The 16,939-nt window shown below is 43.2% G+C and overlaps 1 protein-coding gene, 1 long non-coding RNA gene and 4 other non-coding genes across 6 annotated transcripts; 2 read left to right on the forward strand and 4 right to left on the reverse strand.

Moving 5' to 3' along the window:
- Positions 1–401: 401 nt before the first annotated feature.
- LOC106000441 (probable inactive ribonuclease-like protein 12) lies at positions 402–839 on the reverse strand. Its single transcript, XM_013035700.1, has one exon. It carries the CDS (start codon positions 837–839, stop codon positions 402–404), a length of 438 nt encoding a protein of 145 aa, XP_012891154.1.
- Positions 840–9,192: 8,353 nt separating this feature from the next.
- On the reverse strand, positions 9,193–9,264 carry Trnap-agg. The gene has a single exon. It is a non-coding gene; the product is annotated as a tRNA-Pro (tRNA).
- Positions 9,265–9,828: 564 nt separating this feature from the next.
- On the forward strand, positions 9,829–9,910 carry Trnal-aag. The gene has a single exon. It is a non-coding gene; the product is annotated as a tRNA-Leu (tRNA).
- A 3,037-nt stretch (positions 9,911–12,947) lies between these two features.
- Positions 12,948–13,019, reverse strand: Trnap-agg. Its single transcript has one exon. It is a non-coding gene; the product is annotated as a tRNA-Pro (tRNA).
- Positions 13,020–13,153: 134 nt separating this feature from the next.
- LOC106000440 lies at positions 13,154–14,195 on the forward strand. Its single transcript, XR_001175789.1, has 3 exons — positions 13,154–13,272; positions 13,485–13,690; positions 13,777–14,195. It is a non-coding gene; the product is annotated as an uncharacterized LOC106000440 (long non-coding RNA).
- On the reverse strand, positions 13,310–13,382 carry Trnat-ugu. Its single transcript has one exon. It is a non-coding gene; the product is annotated as a tRNA-Thr (tRNA).
- Positions 14,196–16,939: the final 2,744 nt, after the last annotated feature.

The raw sequence follows: 16,939 nt of genomic DNA on the forward strand, positions 1-16,939 counted from the left end.
TACCATTGAGCCACCTTCCCAGCCCCCTTGCATTCATTCTTAATAGCGTAGACCATTGACTTAATTAGTGTTTATCTAGATTACTAGAAGGAGTTAATGATCTCCCTAAAGTTTTTCCCCTGAAGTGTCTTTCTCCCTCATTTCATCTGAATTCCACAGCTTTCCTCTCATGGCTCAAAGACAAGGATAAAAAAATAAAAGCACATACAGAGTTTATGGTTTAATTCAGTAAAGTTTTTTTTCTTTTTTATTGAAACAAAGTGATTGCACTTCAGCAATACTGGAAGGATAAATTGACCATTCATTTCACTCAAAGCATTACCGCTGGTCCATGGTTCAGCTTTGTCCCAGAGCAGCTGAGCAGAGATGAGAAGGTCTCAGACTCAGGCACTGATCTCAAATTATTCAATATATCCTTGTAAATTGACTGGCCCAAAGCCATCACATGTGATGAGCACAAACCCTGTTGTGAGGGAAATATGGTACCTACAGGCAGGGTATCTGGTGCCATCAATAAGCTGGCAGACTGTCATTTTGAGCCTTGTCTGGCTCTGGAAGCATAATACAGTAGAATGGTTTTGGCAAGGCACTTTCTTGGGAGAAGTACAAATGCTATTGATCTTTTGAGGCCTCTCATGGATGAAGACATGCTCCTTTTTGCATGCGTGGTCAGGTTCTCTTATTCCTCTCTGGAGGATCATATAGTTGCAGTACCTTAGAGGAACACCATTCTGAGGGTAGTCTACATTCAAGTGTTCTAACGATGTCATCACAACATTATCATTCAGCTCGTTTTCCCAGAACAGAAGTAGCAAGAAAATGATCACCATTAGCACCATCACAGGTAAAATCCCCTTCACATCTCTGCCTTTAACTCCTAGAAAGTAAGAGAAACAGAAAGGCACAGAGAATAGTCAGATGTTTTGCCTCCAAGCCCTGACTGCTCCTCTGTCTTTTCAGGCTGCTTCATTTCCTCTTCACTGCTAATTAAAATCATGTCTGCCTCACAAGATCTAGCTGGAGGTACAGCTCTCTAAGAAAATCCTTTCCAGACCAGAGTTTGGTGTTTCTCTCCTGGATTCCATTGTGTTTGTTCTGTTGCTAGCACTTTTCTAGTGAGCAGATCTGTTTCTCCCAAAGCTTTCAAAATGCTTCATGTAGAATTGGATACATAGACATTAGTTAATCTATATTGCAGAATAACATCTGTTCCTGCGATTTTTTTCAACCCTAATCCCACCCAGTTCCGCAGTTAGTATAATATACTCGTCTGTTTTTCCCTGATCTTCCCCAATCTCTTCTAGAGTTATCCCTGCTCCAGTCTGTGCAAGCTCCACTCACCTGCCGGATTTGCAGTTGCTCTCACAGGTAGCATGACCTTGTGATCATGGAGCTGTGAAAAAATCCCCTGTGCCTGGCTGCTTCCTGACAGCAACTGATAGGAAGCTGATTGAATGTGGGAAGGACGGAAAGAGAAGAAAGGGAGGGACCTGTGGGTAATGGGCTTAGATGCCACTGAGAAGGAAGAGAGTTGCTTCAGAAGGAGAAGTGAAGAAGGTAGGTTTGAACTGAGTTCTCATAAAAACAGCACGGACTCTTCAAAACATATGATCAAGTGCTGATGTGCACCTGCCACAGTATTTTTCATTTTCTAAATTTTTAACCAGTCTTTACTATAGAACTGTGAAGGAACTATTATTTTCATTTCATTCACAAAGAGGTAAGTTGCAGAAAAGTTAAGGTAGAGAAGTGAAATTATAAGGTAATAAGAGCCTCACCAAGTCTCAGTGGGGAACCCCGTGAGTTCCAGGTTTAACAAATTTCATTCACATGTAGTGTCTAGACCAAGATAAAACATTCCCTCTGGCATTGGTATTCATCACCATAATGGGCTTCTGAAAATCATGGCAACATGATTAGCTCATCTAAATATTGAAAACACCTGGGGATTTTGTTCATTTGTTTTTTTAAATCCTTTAGTTGTTCCTCTTTAAGTCAGGCACCAATGGTTCAAGACTATAATTCTAGCTACTCAAGAGGCTGAGATCTGAAAATCATGGTGCACAGGCAGGAAAGTATGTGAGACTCTTATCTCCAATTAACCACCAAAAAGCTACCAGTGGAGCTGTGGCTCAAATGATAGAGGACTAGCTTTGAGCTAAAAGGCTAAGGGACAGTGCCAAGGCTGAGTTAAAGCCCCAGTATCATCATCACACACACACACACACACACACACACACACACACACACACACACACAAAAAAAAAAAAAATTCTGCTTTACTTGGGTATGGTCCGTCTGAGTTAGGGGGATATTAAAAGATCCTCAAGTGAGTCTCTACTTGGGAAGCAACATGGGAAATTAGCACATAAGGGTTTAGTAAAATTGCTCAAGTCAATGTACACATTTTTCTCAATCTAGCTTCAGAAAAGTAAAAGGAGTAAACCATTTATCTTGGCTTCTTATTCCTGCTTCTCCTTGGTACTGTGTCTGCCTGTGCCCTGCCTCACCTTCCTGCCAATGGCTGGGTTTGACTGGCTTCATTCTTTATTCTCTAATTATGTTGACCACAAGGATACATGGTTGTAACAAACTTTCTAAAAACCCTTCCTTGCAGAAGAGAAAAAAGTCTTAACCTCACTTTGTGTATCCACTTCTCCTGCCATCCATAAACACAGGCCCTTTGCAAAGTCTCTTGATTCACTGTCCCCTTTGCTAGCTACACTGATATGGGATTTGCTTTTCTCCCTCATCTTCCTCAGCACTGTTATCTCCTCCTCCCCCAAGTCCTGGGATCCTGTTGCTCATCTTCAGTGGTGACTAACAAAGTTTCCAACAAGGAGGACCCAGAAGACAAGGATTGTTCCAGGAGGGCTGGGCAGGAGAATGTATAGTTGTTTGAAGTTTGGGTTTTTGTTTTGTTTTGTTTTTAGGGTTTGAACTCAGAGCCTGGGTGCTGCACCTTAGCTTTGTCACTCAAAGCTAGCACTCTACCACTTGAGCCACAGCTCCACTTCTGGTTCTTTTGGAGAGAGGAGTCTCATGGACTTTCCTACCTAGGCTAGCTTCAAACCGTAATTCTCAGATATCAATCTCCTCAGTAGCCATGATTACAGGTGTGACCTGACTCCATTCTGCTTTTACACACTACAGTACTGAGACTAGTTTAAATGTGCCCATGGTCTATTTTCAAGGTGACAGTTGTTGGCTGCCAGTTTGATTTTCTTGAATCCTGATGGCATAGGGAGGGGGCTCTACCTCCCAGACTAGAGTGAGAATGAGCAATGGGAAACAGGGACCCAGCTTGTTTTTGGGTACCAGAAACCCAAAGTGAGAAGTCTGACTTAGCAGTGTGGGACAAGTATTTCTTTGAAATAGCTAAGGAATTAGAAAATTGATCAAAGGAAGAAGTCCTTTAATGCAGAGCAGTGAGTACTGGGGGAAGACATGAGGTGCCTTGTCCTTGCGCTGGGAGTTCATTGACCACCACTGGCAATCTCAGAGCTGCTGTTGACCCCAGTTCATCCCTGAAGGATTCATGTGAAGATGATTCAAGCTCCTGGGAACTTTCCAACTTCTCCCCCACTGCCTTTCTGGTCAGCTTGTTCAGGTGAGATGGACAGGCTGGGACCTGCATGTGACCAAGAACAGGCTGTCCCTGGCCTGAGACAAGGTGTGTTCTGAGTCAGTGGCTCTCATCCTGGTCTTGCAGTTACAGCCCTGGGCTATGCACATGAGGTCCTGTTCCTTCTTTGGGGGAGTGTGTGGGGAACCAAGCCATTTCTTGTTTTGCAACTTTTTTTGTGTTCCTGAAGAGACTGCCTACCATCAGGCATTAGACCAACAAAGACCATATTGAGGAGATTCACCAGAAGCATTCCTCTGTAATGGCTGTGAGGCAGGACCACCACCTTCCAGTCTTTCCCTTCCAAGACTGTTTTGATCATAGCATATCTGGTTTCTCATGCTGAGCCTTTACCAGTCCCCTCAGAATCTGGAGGAGCAGAACTGTTAACCTAGCCTTCCTTTCAGCAACCTGTGTCCCCCCAGCCCCCACCCCAGGTCATTTCTACCTTTCTTACCACTGCTAGTCTTTGCTCTACTCTGGACAAGTTCCATTGGCCCTAAAAATCAGATGAAATTCCTTAGAAAAAAAATAGATGAGGGCTGGGAAGGTGGCTCAGTAGTAGAGTACTCCTCTTGCATGCATGAGGCCCTGGGTTCAATTCCTCAGCACCATGTAAGCAGAAAAAGTCAGAAGTGGTGCTGTGGCTCAAGTGGTAGAGCACTAGCCTTGAGCTGAAGAGCTGAGGGACAGTATGCAGGCCCAGAGTTCAGGATGATAGTCTCCAAACCCCAAGACATTGCTATAACGCTAAAGAACAGATATGTTTTAAACAGCCAGGCCCTGGTGTCTCATGCCTGTAATCCTTGCTGCTCAGAATGCTGAGATCTAAGGATTAAGGTTTAAAATCAGCCCAGGAAGGAAAGACTTTTATCTTCAATTAAGCTGAAAAAAGCCAGAAGTGATAGTATAGCTCATGTGGGATAGCACCAGCTTTGAGTGAAAAAGTTAAGCAAAAGTATGAGGCCATCAGTTTAAGCCTGAGTAGCAGTACACATGCACATATGCATGCATGCCCACACCCATACCCACACCAATGGATTTTATTATGACATTCTTACACATGTGTTTAATGTTCTTTGATCATATCCACTGCCCCACTACCCTCACATCCCTTCTCCTGCTGATCCTCCTCACAAATAGTTCTCTTCTACTTTTATGCCTGAAAAAAATCTAGATTCCAAATAGAAGAAATAAAATTTGATATTTGTCTTAATATAATGATCCATTTCCCAACAAGTAGCATAATTTCATTCTTCTTCATAGTTCAGTAAAACTCCCTTGTGTATAAATCTCAAAGTCTCTCTATCACTCATTTCTTGATAAGCACCATAGCCTGGCTATTATAAATAGAAAGACTTTCCATTCATTCATTATTGGGCTTCTGATTCCTCACTTCTATTGTTAGAGACCCATAGGGAATTTTGCTACTGGCTATTTGATCTGTTCTTCCCTGTCCATGAGATACCATCTACCTTAATAAGCAGTTCATCTTAGTTGCTTGAACACAATTTCCTTGGTAAATAACACAGCTTTCTTCTGTGTAGGTTTTACATCCTACCTTATTCACACAGAGGATCAGCCAGAAGTGGCTGATGCCATGTACAAGTGGTCCAAGACAGTTGAATGAAAGATCTATGACAGTACTACTTTTGTCCACAAGGGGGCAGAGTCCAGTTAACTTGGCACCTGCAGCAATCACTTGGTCAAACAGCTGACAGTAGATTCTCACCTCCTATTCCTTGAATTCCTCCCTCTACCACCCTACAAGCCAGCAGTGTCCTCAGTACTGCATAATAATGGATCCTTCCCCAACATCAGTTTTCCCTTCCTCTCTGGTCTCTCTGTAATAGAATGTTTGTTCCTCTTTGTATTAAATTAGTTCTCTTACATTCTCTTCTAGAATGAACCTGTAACCTGACCCTCTAAACACCACCTGGTTGAGAGTTTGCTCAATTCCAGAAGAGATAGTTACAGTCCTGTAGTAAGAGCCCTGAGCAGTGAGCACAAGGCAATGACACTAACCCTCTGTAGCCCCTAAGCACCAGTTCCAAGCCTTCCTTCCTGCCCAGTAGGGAGTACCTTCTAAAGCTCTTGCAAAGCTTTTATAAAGCCATGATGTGGCTAGAAGGAAAACTGCAGAAAGTATTTTCCAAAGTGACCTAGCTATCTTTCCCCTGGAAGATGGAATATTTCTCACTCAGCAAAAGTCCTCTGATAATAAGCTTTCAATTCTTCCATAAGCCTATCTCCCCTAGGGTCGCAGGATGGACACTATCATAAAAGACTCAATGCTTTTTGGATTTAAAACATCAGGAACACAATTAATTAACTATTTATTTCTTGTATGCTAAAACATAGTCTGAAACTATGGCTGTAAATAAAAACCTGGGTACTTCCATTTCAGTGGTGGGGGGGGGAGGGAGGGAGGAGGGGAAGGGAAGGAAGGAAGAAAGGGAGAGGAAAGGAAGGAAGAAAAGGAAAGAAGAAACTGAGTGGTGATGGATTATGTGTCTGTAATCCTGGCTACTCAGGAGGCTGAGATCTGAGGATCATGGTTTAAAGTAAGCCCAGGCAGATAATTCTGAGGGATTCTTATCTCAATTAACTAAGAAAAATGTGAATGTGAAGCTGTAGCTCAAGTGGTAGACTGCCAACTTTGATCAAAAAAGCCAAATGAGAGAGAGAGAGGCTCTGAGTTAAAGACCTAGTCAGGTATAAGGGGGAAAAAAAGGAAGGAAAAAGAATGACAGCAACAGTGGCAGTAGTGTGGTAGTGGTAGAGTTGGTGAGGAATGTGTGAATTCTGGAACAATTTTGGTTTATAGCCAGCATCATTTGTGAAGGAAGTACACTTGCATTGAGAGAGGATTAAAGAATGATTCAAGCTGGGTGCCAGTGGCTCACACCTGTAATCCTAGCTACTCAGGATGCTGAGATTTGAGGATCGTGGTTCAAAGCCAGCCTGGGCAGGAAAGTCCATGTGACTTTTATCTCCAATTAACTCCCAGAAAACCTGAAGTGGCACTGTGGCTCAAGTAGTAGAGCAGTAGCCTTGAGCTGAATAGCTCACAGACAGTGAGCCCAGAATTCAAGCCCCACAACACACACACACACACACACACACACAGAGAATGATTAAAAATTGGTTTGTTTTACTGTTTTTCCAAACATGGGCAGAGTTGGGGAAATTACAGGCTCAACAGCATTGTTAGGAGTGAGTTCAAAGTACTTGTGGCTTCTAGCCTTTGATCATGTAGGTAAGTCAGGACACATGACTGAAGTCAACTTGGCAGGAAGAGAGGGAGAAGGGCTAACAAGTCAGACAATATCTGTGACACTGAAAGTTTCTCCATATACATCTATATGTTCTTCAAAAAGGGGACTGAGCAACTGGGCTGTTTCTGCTGCTGCTTGCTCTTAGCACAGTCATTTCTGTGGTCTGAGAGAGGGAAGTTACAACAGAAACAAAGCTGTGCACCTGCTTGGGCCCAGGAGTAAACCAACTAGGGGAGGCGAATTACAGATGGAAGCAGGTGGCTTTGAGGAGTGGGACTTTGAAATGAGCACACCACGGAAAAAAATAAAAAACAAAAGCAATTCATTAAGGCACGAACTGCTGTTCCAGTTATCACGTCACTTCGCAGGACGATGGGGAGTAAGGTGTCGATGGGTGGCCCTGGCGTGTGCACCAGGCCGCGTAGCTTTTGAGAAGGTGCAGTTTCTGGCACAAGCACCGGCAGGAAATCCCCTGCTTAAGTTGTTTTCCCAGCCAGGCCAGACCCTCCAGATTACGTGCCCAGAGTTACAGGTGGGAGGTTGGACCCAGCAATGCCTGTACTAAGTGTGGGGAGGGGGTGGGGAGGTCCCTGTTGAGAAGCTCATTCCTAAGGGACCCGGGCTGGCGGGGCTTCCTTCGTCCTCACTCCCTACAGACCCACAGACCCGCGGACCTTCGTGGCACAGGGAGCGCACCCAGCTCCAAGTGTGGGACCTTGGCTAACTAGTTTGGAGCAAAACTGAGAGCTACGCGACAACAGTATAAAATACATCTTTTACAATGACAACAGGGGTTGTACCATGGGGGAAGAAAATCCAAAGAAACAACAACAAAAATCACATAGTACATTATAAATAAATTAAAAAGAACAGCAACAAAGATGTGTCCCTATCTTGGGGTTCATTTCGCTTAGCATCAGATTATATGGTCATATAATCTGATACATATATACATACATACATACATATCATATGTATATAGCTTTTGACCTTCTGCTTGTCCTAGACATGTACTAGTTATTGCAGATAAGGGAAACCATGGAACCTATGTTTCTTTGGGCCTGGCTTACTTCATTTAATTTTTTCCAAGTCTTTCCATTTCCTAACAAATGAGGCAATGTCATTCTTTCTGATGGAGGCATAGAATTCATATGTATATGTATATGTATGTATATAATATATGTATATATATGAATATATATAATATATATCACATTTCCTGGGTCAAAGCTACATGAGCAAGGTAATGAGTCCATTTCCCATCAGGCCTTGCTACACCCCAACTCCTCCCTCTCCACCCCCACAAAGTTGTAAAGTTCGTTTTCAACATACTGTCTTGTACATCTCATTGTTACAATATGTTCAGCATTTTGTTATTTCCCTTCCCCTCCCCAAATTAGAAAAATGTATATACAAGATGCAGTGACCCCCTCTGCAGTATCTTTGTAATAAAAAATATATATTAAGAAAAAAAGAAAAAAACTGTAAAATAAAATACATCTTTTTAAGTCCTCAGCGAACAATTTCTAGAAATTGCAAAAGAAAAAATGATGGCTTATTTTAGCATAAGGACTTTTTTAAGATGAGAGAAAAATTTATTAAAAGAGAAAGATGACAGGACTGGGAATGTGGCTTCATTGGTAGAGTGTTAGCCTAACATGCATGAAGCCCTGGGTTCGATTCTTCAATACCATGTACACATAAAAAGCTGGAAGTGGTGCTGTGACTCAAGGGGTAGACAGTGAAAGCCTTGACCAAAAGAAGTTCAGGGACAGTGCCCAGGCCTGAGTTCAAGCCCAGGACTGGCAAAAAATGGAAATAAAAAACAGGAGGACTATAACAGAATGTGGCATAGGCACGCCACATTTTGGCCATCTTCTTACGGAGTCTGACTTTAGGTTAAATAGTGAGGATTTGGATGGCTTTCTTATGGATGGGTTTCCTTTCTGTTTCCTGTTGTGATGCCAAAGATTGGCTGTCCTGCCCTTATTTCCTCATTATTTTGTTCTTCTCACTTACTCATTCTGTTGTAGCCCCCAGCCTCCATCTGCAAGCTGCATAGACCACAATCCAACGATTGATTGATTTTTAATTCTATGTAACTGCTGGGGGTAGATTCTAGGGATTTAATACTAGGCCATGAGGTGGATGGTTTAGAAATAAAGTGAGTCTGAAATCCTGGAGCATGAAGTTGTATAACTATCCTAAACATAGGTTATTTCTACTTTGTGTGATGGCGTTTAAGGTAATTCTTTGGATTTATTCGGGTTAGAGATTTTTTTTAAAAAGGGGCTCGTCCGGGATTTGAACCCGGGACCTCTCGCACCCTAAGCGAGAATCATACCCCTAGACCAACGAGCCACCCCCGGGAAGCCCTGGGGATTTACAACTCCACTAAGAAAAAGTTTTAGCCATGTCCACAATTGGCTTTAAAGTTTCTTTTGAGCGATAGGGGCTGTAATGCCCCCTACTGGAAGAAACTGGTCACTGCCCTATTTTCGTCCAAATGAGGATGAAGAAGGAAGCTGTAAATCCTTTCACAAGAGTGAAGGAGGCGATCACGGGCTGTGTGCGTGGCCGGTGCCCAAACGCGGCCCTCTTTACCGGGGACGCGCTGCTTTGCTGGCAGCCGGCGAGGCGAGGCTGCGGCCAGTCCCGGGGGCGGCACTCGGCCACGCTCCCTCCACCGCCGCCTGCCGCCCGCGGGCGCCGCGTTCCCTGCTCCGCGCGTCCCCTGCAGGACCACGACTCTTTCCACCAGCGCCAAGCGCCACGGCTTCAAAGAGGACGAAAACAATCAGAAAACGGGGGAAAGGATAGGGATGAGAAACAAAGTTAGTAAAATTATAAATATTTAAGCTACGGAGGGGTGGAAATCTGTAGAAATAGAATAGTAAAGAATATATTTCAGCCCCCTGGCTGGCAGGTAGCGTGGCCGAGCGGTCTAAGGCGCTGGATTAAGGCTCCAGTCTCTTCGGGGGCGTGGGTTCGAATCCCACCGCTGCCAGTGGTACTTTTGAAACGGAATCTGAAAAGGCTGTCACGTGAGATTCCTTCTAAATTATCTCGCACCGTTCAGGCTGATCAACGTAATGAGGGAAAAGAAGAAAAACACCTAACCACTTTGCTCATCGTACGCTTTTTAAAAAGAGAAAAGAAAAATGCAGAGTCTTTATCCTGTTTTGGAACTTCTCATATTTACAATATTGCAAAACAAAAAGAAAGAAAGAAAGGGAGGGAGGGAGGAAGAAAAGGAGGAAGAAAGAGAGGAAGGAAGGAAGGAAGAAAAAGGAAGGAAGGGAGAAAGAAAGGAAAAGAAAAAAGTAGCACCCACACAAGTTGCCCTTGAACCCCTGTAGTGTGTATTTTGAGCTTATGCCCTGTTATCGCCTGTCAATTACCAAAATTGGCCCTTAGACATGTGTAACATCATCAGAGAACAAATGTGGCACAGGAAGGTCAGGGCAGTGCCACTGGAGTCAGGACAGCCAGGAGACCCAGTGTCAGGATTCCAAGTCTCCCATTACTGAGTAACCTTAAGCAAATGGCTTACTTCTTGTGGTTCTCAATTCCTTATTTCTGTGTAGTTCTTTACTAGCCTTAAATATGAAAACCTGTAAGTGTAGACCCTGGAGAGATGAGGAACAGTTTAAGTTTTCCCAGTTTAAAGTACACACATGGTCATGGCCCTGATTCTTGAGGAAATTCCAATCTGAATCTCTAGAAATGAGAAATAAATATTATTTCATTGTGCCTTTGGAGACCAGTAGATGTGGACAAAGTAGAAATATTAATTCCATCATTATTAATCTCTTTGTATCATACACATGGTTCAGTGCTGAGGGGTACAGTAGGGACTCAATAAAAGGGTGGAAGTAAAAAAGAAACCATTGTAAATAATAGCCATAGTAACATGTGCTAAGAAGGAAAGTAGTGTAGTGTGGTGATGACAGGTGGCTATTTTGGAAAGGTGGTCAGACAGGTGTCTCTAAAGAATGACATATGAAGGCAGGAGTAGAGAAATGGTACCAAAGATACTCTAGGGATAGGAGACAACATCTGTGGTTGAAAAGCAATGAGGAAGCCATTGGAGCTGGAATAGAAGGTTGGAGAGGCAGGGAAGAGCAGGATCTGAGATCAGAGAGCCATCTTGGCCAGATCACAAATTTTGTCCTAAGTGTGAGGAAAAGCTATTGGACATTTTCAAGCTGGGAAGAATATTAGTTTGCTTTTATTTAATAGTAGGATAGAACTTGTTACCTGCGCATTAAAGAATAGAATTGGTAGCCAGGCACCAGTGACTCACACCTATAATCCTAGTTACTTAGGAAGCTGAGATCTGAGGATTGCAGTTGGAAGCCAACCTGGGCAGAAAAGTCCCCATGAGACCCTTGTCTCCAATTATCCACTCAAAAACCAGAAGTGACAATGTGGTTCAAAGTGGCCCTGAGTTCAAGCCCCACCATGGATGGGAGGCTGGGGGGGAGGAGGGAACATAGAATTGGAAGATGAGCTAGAAGGTTACTGTGGGAAACTATGAAGAGGTGGTGGCTAGACCATGTTGAGCAAGTTGAACATAGTGACTGTGGGGAATGGGTGATGCTGAAGCAGCAGGCAGCACTCTTTAATGGTAGATTCCAGGTGTTTCCGTGCAAGGGGATGAAGAATACATCTCTTAGGGGGAGGGGGTGAAGGGCATAGCTATCATGTGATGTGAGAGATCTACTTCCAGAGAGGTGGATGCTAGTGGGATTACAGCAGGAGCAGTAGACCAAAAACACCAGTTGCGACTAGTTGGTTTTGAGGTGCCTGTAACTCATTCCCATGGGGCACACAGGTGACAATAGGGACCAAACTGATTATTAAAAGTAGATTTTGTTTCAAACCACACAACTGAATAAGTGTAGACAGCCACAAAGGAGAGGCAAGAAAACACTTGAAAATTGTGAGGCCTAGGAAAAGAGTCGTAGAAAGAATTTGGAAAGTGGACTCCTGAGTGGAGGTGTGCAGTACCTATGCTAATGAGAAGTGGAGACTGAGAATTGATCAGTCACTGGTAACCTTGATGAAAGGAATGGAGAGATGAAAATGCTTGAATCATAGCTGGTTGAGGTGAAGGATCTGGTTAAGGGAAGGAAACTGAGACAGAGAATGCCCAACTTCTAAGGATTTTTTAAAAATTCGATATTGAGAAAAGCTAATTGGTGTGGAAGGAAAAGGATGGTTAAGACGGAAGAAGTTTTAAAAAAATTTACAGCACATCTCTCTGCTTGTGGGGACTGCCCTTGCTCACCGGGACAAACAGCTGCTGTGTGTATTAAGGTGGAGAAAGGAGCCAGTGGGGAGGGAATGGTTGACTGGGAAAACCAGGTCCCAGCTTGGAGAGCAGTAATGAGAGTCACCAGAGGAGGCAGGGGTGTCCTTAAGTAAATGTGAAAGCTGAAAACCCAGCCTTTAAGCAAGCCAGAAGTCAAGACTTCATTGTAGATAGGATGGCCCTCTACTGCCAGAAAGGGAACTAAGTTAACTTCTAATGGAGTAGTTATCCATTCAATAAAGTAAGCTAAGAGTCCACAAAGCATTCTATTTTAATTTAGCCTTATGAATTTTGCCTTTGGTAATGTTCATTCTCTCATCACTATATTGCTCTGCTGGAGTGAACAGGATTTATGGTTTCACTCACTGGGTTGTGTGGGAAAAATAAGGAAAGAATGAAAACAACAGGTTTGGGGAGGGAGAAAGAACTGAAGAAAAGGAAAAGACCTTTACTATGTGGTAATCTTTTTTAAAGGATACACATCACTCAGATAAACACACATACACAGACAGGAAAATGGTATGTTGCTTTGCCCATAAGCACCCCCCCACCCGAGGCCGTGAAGCATTTGCTGGTAATGAGAAGCACTTTGTAAAGCACAACAGGACATGTAACTGCAAGCTGTCTGCTTGGCCACTTCAAGGTCCTGATAAGAGACTTGGAAGGTAATTTTCCTAAGCCGAATACAGAGAACAAAACACGAAACTTTTCTCCTTTAAATAAAACTGGGCTCGTCCGGGATTTGAACCCGGGACCTCTCGCACCCTAAGCGAGAATCATACCCCTAGACCAACGAGCCGCCCTAACAAACTCCTTTTGATTCCGCCTCAAGGCTCATTTGCGTCATTGTGCGTGTAAAACGTGTGATGTGCAGTAGCGTCGCCTGCTGGCCAGAACGCACCTACACACACATCGGCTTCCGCACCGGTCAAGTCCGGGTGCTGGGAAGGACCCGAACAAAACAACTTCCGGCAGGGGAAGTAAATCCCTGCCACTTCAAACATCGCAGAAAGGAGCTGGGAAGGCGGAAATCGTAAGAACTTCACGAATGGGTGTGTGCGTTCACGGAGAGCAAGAATAAAGAACTTGAGGCCCCAGCGAGATTTGAACTCGCGACCCCTGGTTTACAAGACCAGTGCTCTAACCCCTGAGCTATGGAGCCCTCACCTGTTTGTGCTTTTTCTTCTTCTCACCTTATAGATGCATAGTGTAAGCTAATGTGTTGAGCAATTAATAGGTTTTTAATCAAATCATCAAACCCAAGGTCTTCCGCTGCTACAAACACGGAACGTACCAGCCTCTGCGAGATTCCGACTTGAGCAGAGCCACTGCCCGCCGTCTTCCTGCCCCTCATGTCGATCGCTTGTGCCCGTGCTGCACGGAAAGGTGGTAGAGTAAGAATTCCGCACGTGGAGCCCACGGGGAGGCCCCTGAAGCTGAGAGGACAGTAGAGGCTGCCTGATACTGACGGTAAAATCCAGGGGGAGGTGAGAGATGTACTTTAACCTTTTCCAACCCAGAAAGTTAAGCCCCTCATTTTGCTTATTTGGAATTAGGGGAAGAAGGAAACGGGGAAAATAACTGTCATGTTGGAGATAAAGACTCCCTAAAGACACAGATATCTCCACGCACGGTTGGTTCCAAAAACGATTTTTATTTTAAAATAACATTTACAATTTTCAAAACTTTGTTCTACTAAACAAGAACTAAAAATACATTTTGCTAAGAAATATTTTACACTTAAGTATCACTGAGGATCTAGGAGTACGGAAGCGCTGAGCAGGAGCGCGTCTCGGCCTGATCCCAGAATTGAGCTGGAGTCAGGCCTGTGCTCCGCGCCTGCTCCGGGCTGTTTATTTTTCACTTTTATTGTCCAGGACCACAAAGTTCGTCAGAAATCTGCTCACGATTCTTGGTCTCCTTCCTTTTTTTATTATGTAAACGAAAATTTACAAATGCCTTGGCACTAATAGTTCCTAACCCTTCCACTTTCTTTCAGAGGGCTTTTTTTTTTAAGCCCACCTCCAATTTTCCTTTCCTCTGTGTCTAGACTAAAGAAAAGATGGAAGGCTACAAAGAACATTTATGCTAATAATTATTGATTACATGTGCTAATCTTTAATAAAAAGGTTACCCAGGAAGACTCTCCAAAGAATGCTTATGTTTACTGAGGAATCACAGAACATTGCAAAGGGAACACGCTTGTTATGTAAGACCTCTGCCATTTCAAATCAGTCTAACCGACTCCATTTTGTGAAGTACTCTATGATGTCTAGAAGGAAAGCTGTTTTACTTTGCTTTGCAGTTATTGTTCTTCTGAACTCAAGCAGAACCTTCTTTGCAACCTGTTTTGACAAAGTATTTCCTAAAAGTAACTGATGATTCCAGCAGCATCCTGGAACAGTTAAATGAACGAACACTGCCAGACAGAACTGTCTTCTACCATACCAGCGTTTACATGTTTGAAATCAGGGTCTGGGTGCTAACTCTGTCCTTCAGTTTTTGCTTCCTCCCTCCCCTCAAGGCTATGCTCTACCACTTGAGCCACAGCTCCACATCTTGCTTTTTGCTGGTTAATTCCACCAAAGAAAAGTAGCATTTTTCTAGACCACTGAGAGCACTGCCTCGAGTATCATGGATTTGTCTTCCTATTCTGGCTTGGAACTGTGATCCTCAGATCCCAGCCTCCTGAGTAGCTAGGATTACAGGTGTAAACTACTGGGTGCTGACCCTTCTTTTTTTGTATATTTTCTTCCTCCTCTCCCTCCTTTTCTGGGTCCTCCTGGGATCCTTGCCTTCCACTCCTCCAGGCCTTCCCTTCCTCTTACCCACTTCTCACCAAGAAATATCTTCCTGGACCTCCAAGGTCTTGATCAAAGAGAAAGATTTATTTTTCCCTTGGTGGGGAGAGTGGATGGTTTGTTTGTTGTAGCAGAAATTGAGAGGTTAGGTTTTGCTTTGTTACTAGTACTTACTAGGAAGAAGGGAGAAAAAAAAAGTCTGGGCTGTAGCTTGGAAGTAGAGCTCTACTAAGAATGAATAAAATTCTGGGTTCAATCCCAACACCAAAAGTAAAACCAAAAAAAAAAAAAGAAAGAAAAGAAAAGAAAGAAAATCATGAAGCTTGGGTACCTGTAGATAAATTGGACATTCCTGACATTGCTATATAGTTCCTTTCTTTGTGTAATTTTCACATCACTTCCTTTTCTTTCTCTAAAAGGTAATAGCCTGTCTTCCAGTGTTTATTTTTCCTTCTTTCTGAAATTTAGTTCTGTATTATTTTTCCAAGATTCCTTTAACTTTGGTATTGCTGTTCATCTTCTTCTAATGACTCCCAGAATCTGCCCTGTCTAGTCTGAAGTTCTAACACTCTAGAAAGTGTCTGTTAAGCCATCCTTTCCTTCCAAAACAGAGTAAATAGACTGAAACCCCCTCCCAGCCTCCCTACTCTCTGGTCCCTACCAGGCTGCTGGTTTCCCAGCATTCTTTACTTCCACTAAGGAAAATAGAATTTTCTAGAACATTGAGAACACTGTTGTTGTTGTTTGTGTAGTTTTACTCCTATGACATTTTTGTCCCCAGAACCCTCACTGTTCCTCAGTTCCATTCCATTTCATCCCCTTGCTGATAAAAAGATGTTTTCTGATTTCTGTCTCCACTGACTTAGGCCATTTGTTACTTCTTGCCTTATTTCTGCTTTCCTCACTTCTCTAGTCTTGAACCCCTATGTTTCCTTTGTCCCTTTTCTTCTTTCTGTTGACATCCTCTGCCAATTCTCCAGCTACAACCTTCACATCTACCAAAACACCACCCCACTCTTCCTGTTACTTTTTTCAACACTTCTGTCTCTCTTTTTCATGATTCACTACACACACTTTCCTAAAAGCTTCCTTACTGAGACTATAGCAATATTTCTGTCAGATTCTAGATCAAAATTCTCTTTTCATTTTCATCACTCCTTCTCATTGTCATAAATATGTTACCATGTTGTCTTGTAAAGTTTATTAGCAGTGCTAGATATACCTGTAATACTAGCACTCAAGCGGCTGAGACAGGAGAATCTTGAGTTCAAGGCCAACCTGATCTACATAGCAAGACCTTGCTTTTAAAAACAAAAACAGAACGAAAGAAAACAAAAAAGCAAAAAACCCCAAACAGAACACTGATGGCCCATGCCTGTAATCCTAGGTACTCTAGAGGCTGAGATCTGAGAAACATGGTTCAAAGCCAGCCAAAGCAGGAAAGTTGATAAGACTCTTACTGCCAAAAAGCCAGAAGTGGAGTTGAGGCTAAAACCTGTAGAAACTATCCCTGAGGGGGGGTAAGCTCAGGATTGGCACAAAAACATGAACAAACGATCAAAAAACAAAACAGCCATAGTTAAAGCCCCAGGACCAGCACAAAAATAATTTTTTAATTACCTCTTTTATCTGGCTTTTTTCTTTCCTTTTCCTTTTCTTTCTTTCAGGTTTTTGTTGTTGTTGTTGTTTTGTCATGGGGTGTGAGCTCTGGGCCTGGATGTTGTCTTTGAGTTCTTCAGGCTCAAGGCTAGCACTCGACCACTTGAGCCATAGCAACACTTCTGGTTTTCTGGTGGTTTATTGGAGATAAGAGTCTCAGACTTTCCTTTCCAGGCGAGCTTCAAACTACAATTCTCAGCTCTTAGCCTCCTGAGTAACTAGGATTACAGGTATGAGCCACCGGCTCCCAGCCTGACTT

This window comes from Dipodomys ordii, unplaced genomic scaffold (assembly GCF_000151885.1).
Source record: "Dipodomys ordii isolate 6190 unplaced genomic scaffold, Dord_2.0 Scaffold218, whole genome shotgun sequence".
In the NCBI taxonomy this organism is placed as follows: Eukaryota; Metazoa; Chordata; class Mammalia; order Rodentia; family Heteromyidae; genus Dipodomys; species Dipodomys ordii.

Bases quoted from the DNA above. Each gene is read 5' to 3' on its own strand.
- LOC106000441 (XM_013035700.1), bottom strand. From the start codon at position 839: ATGGTGCTAATGGTGATCATTTTCTTGCTACTTCTGTTCTGGGAAAAC.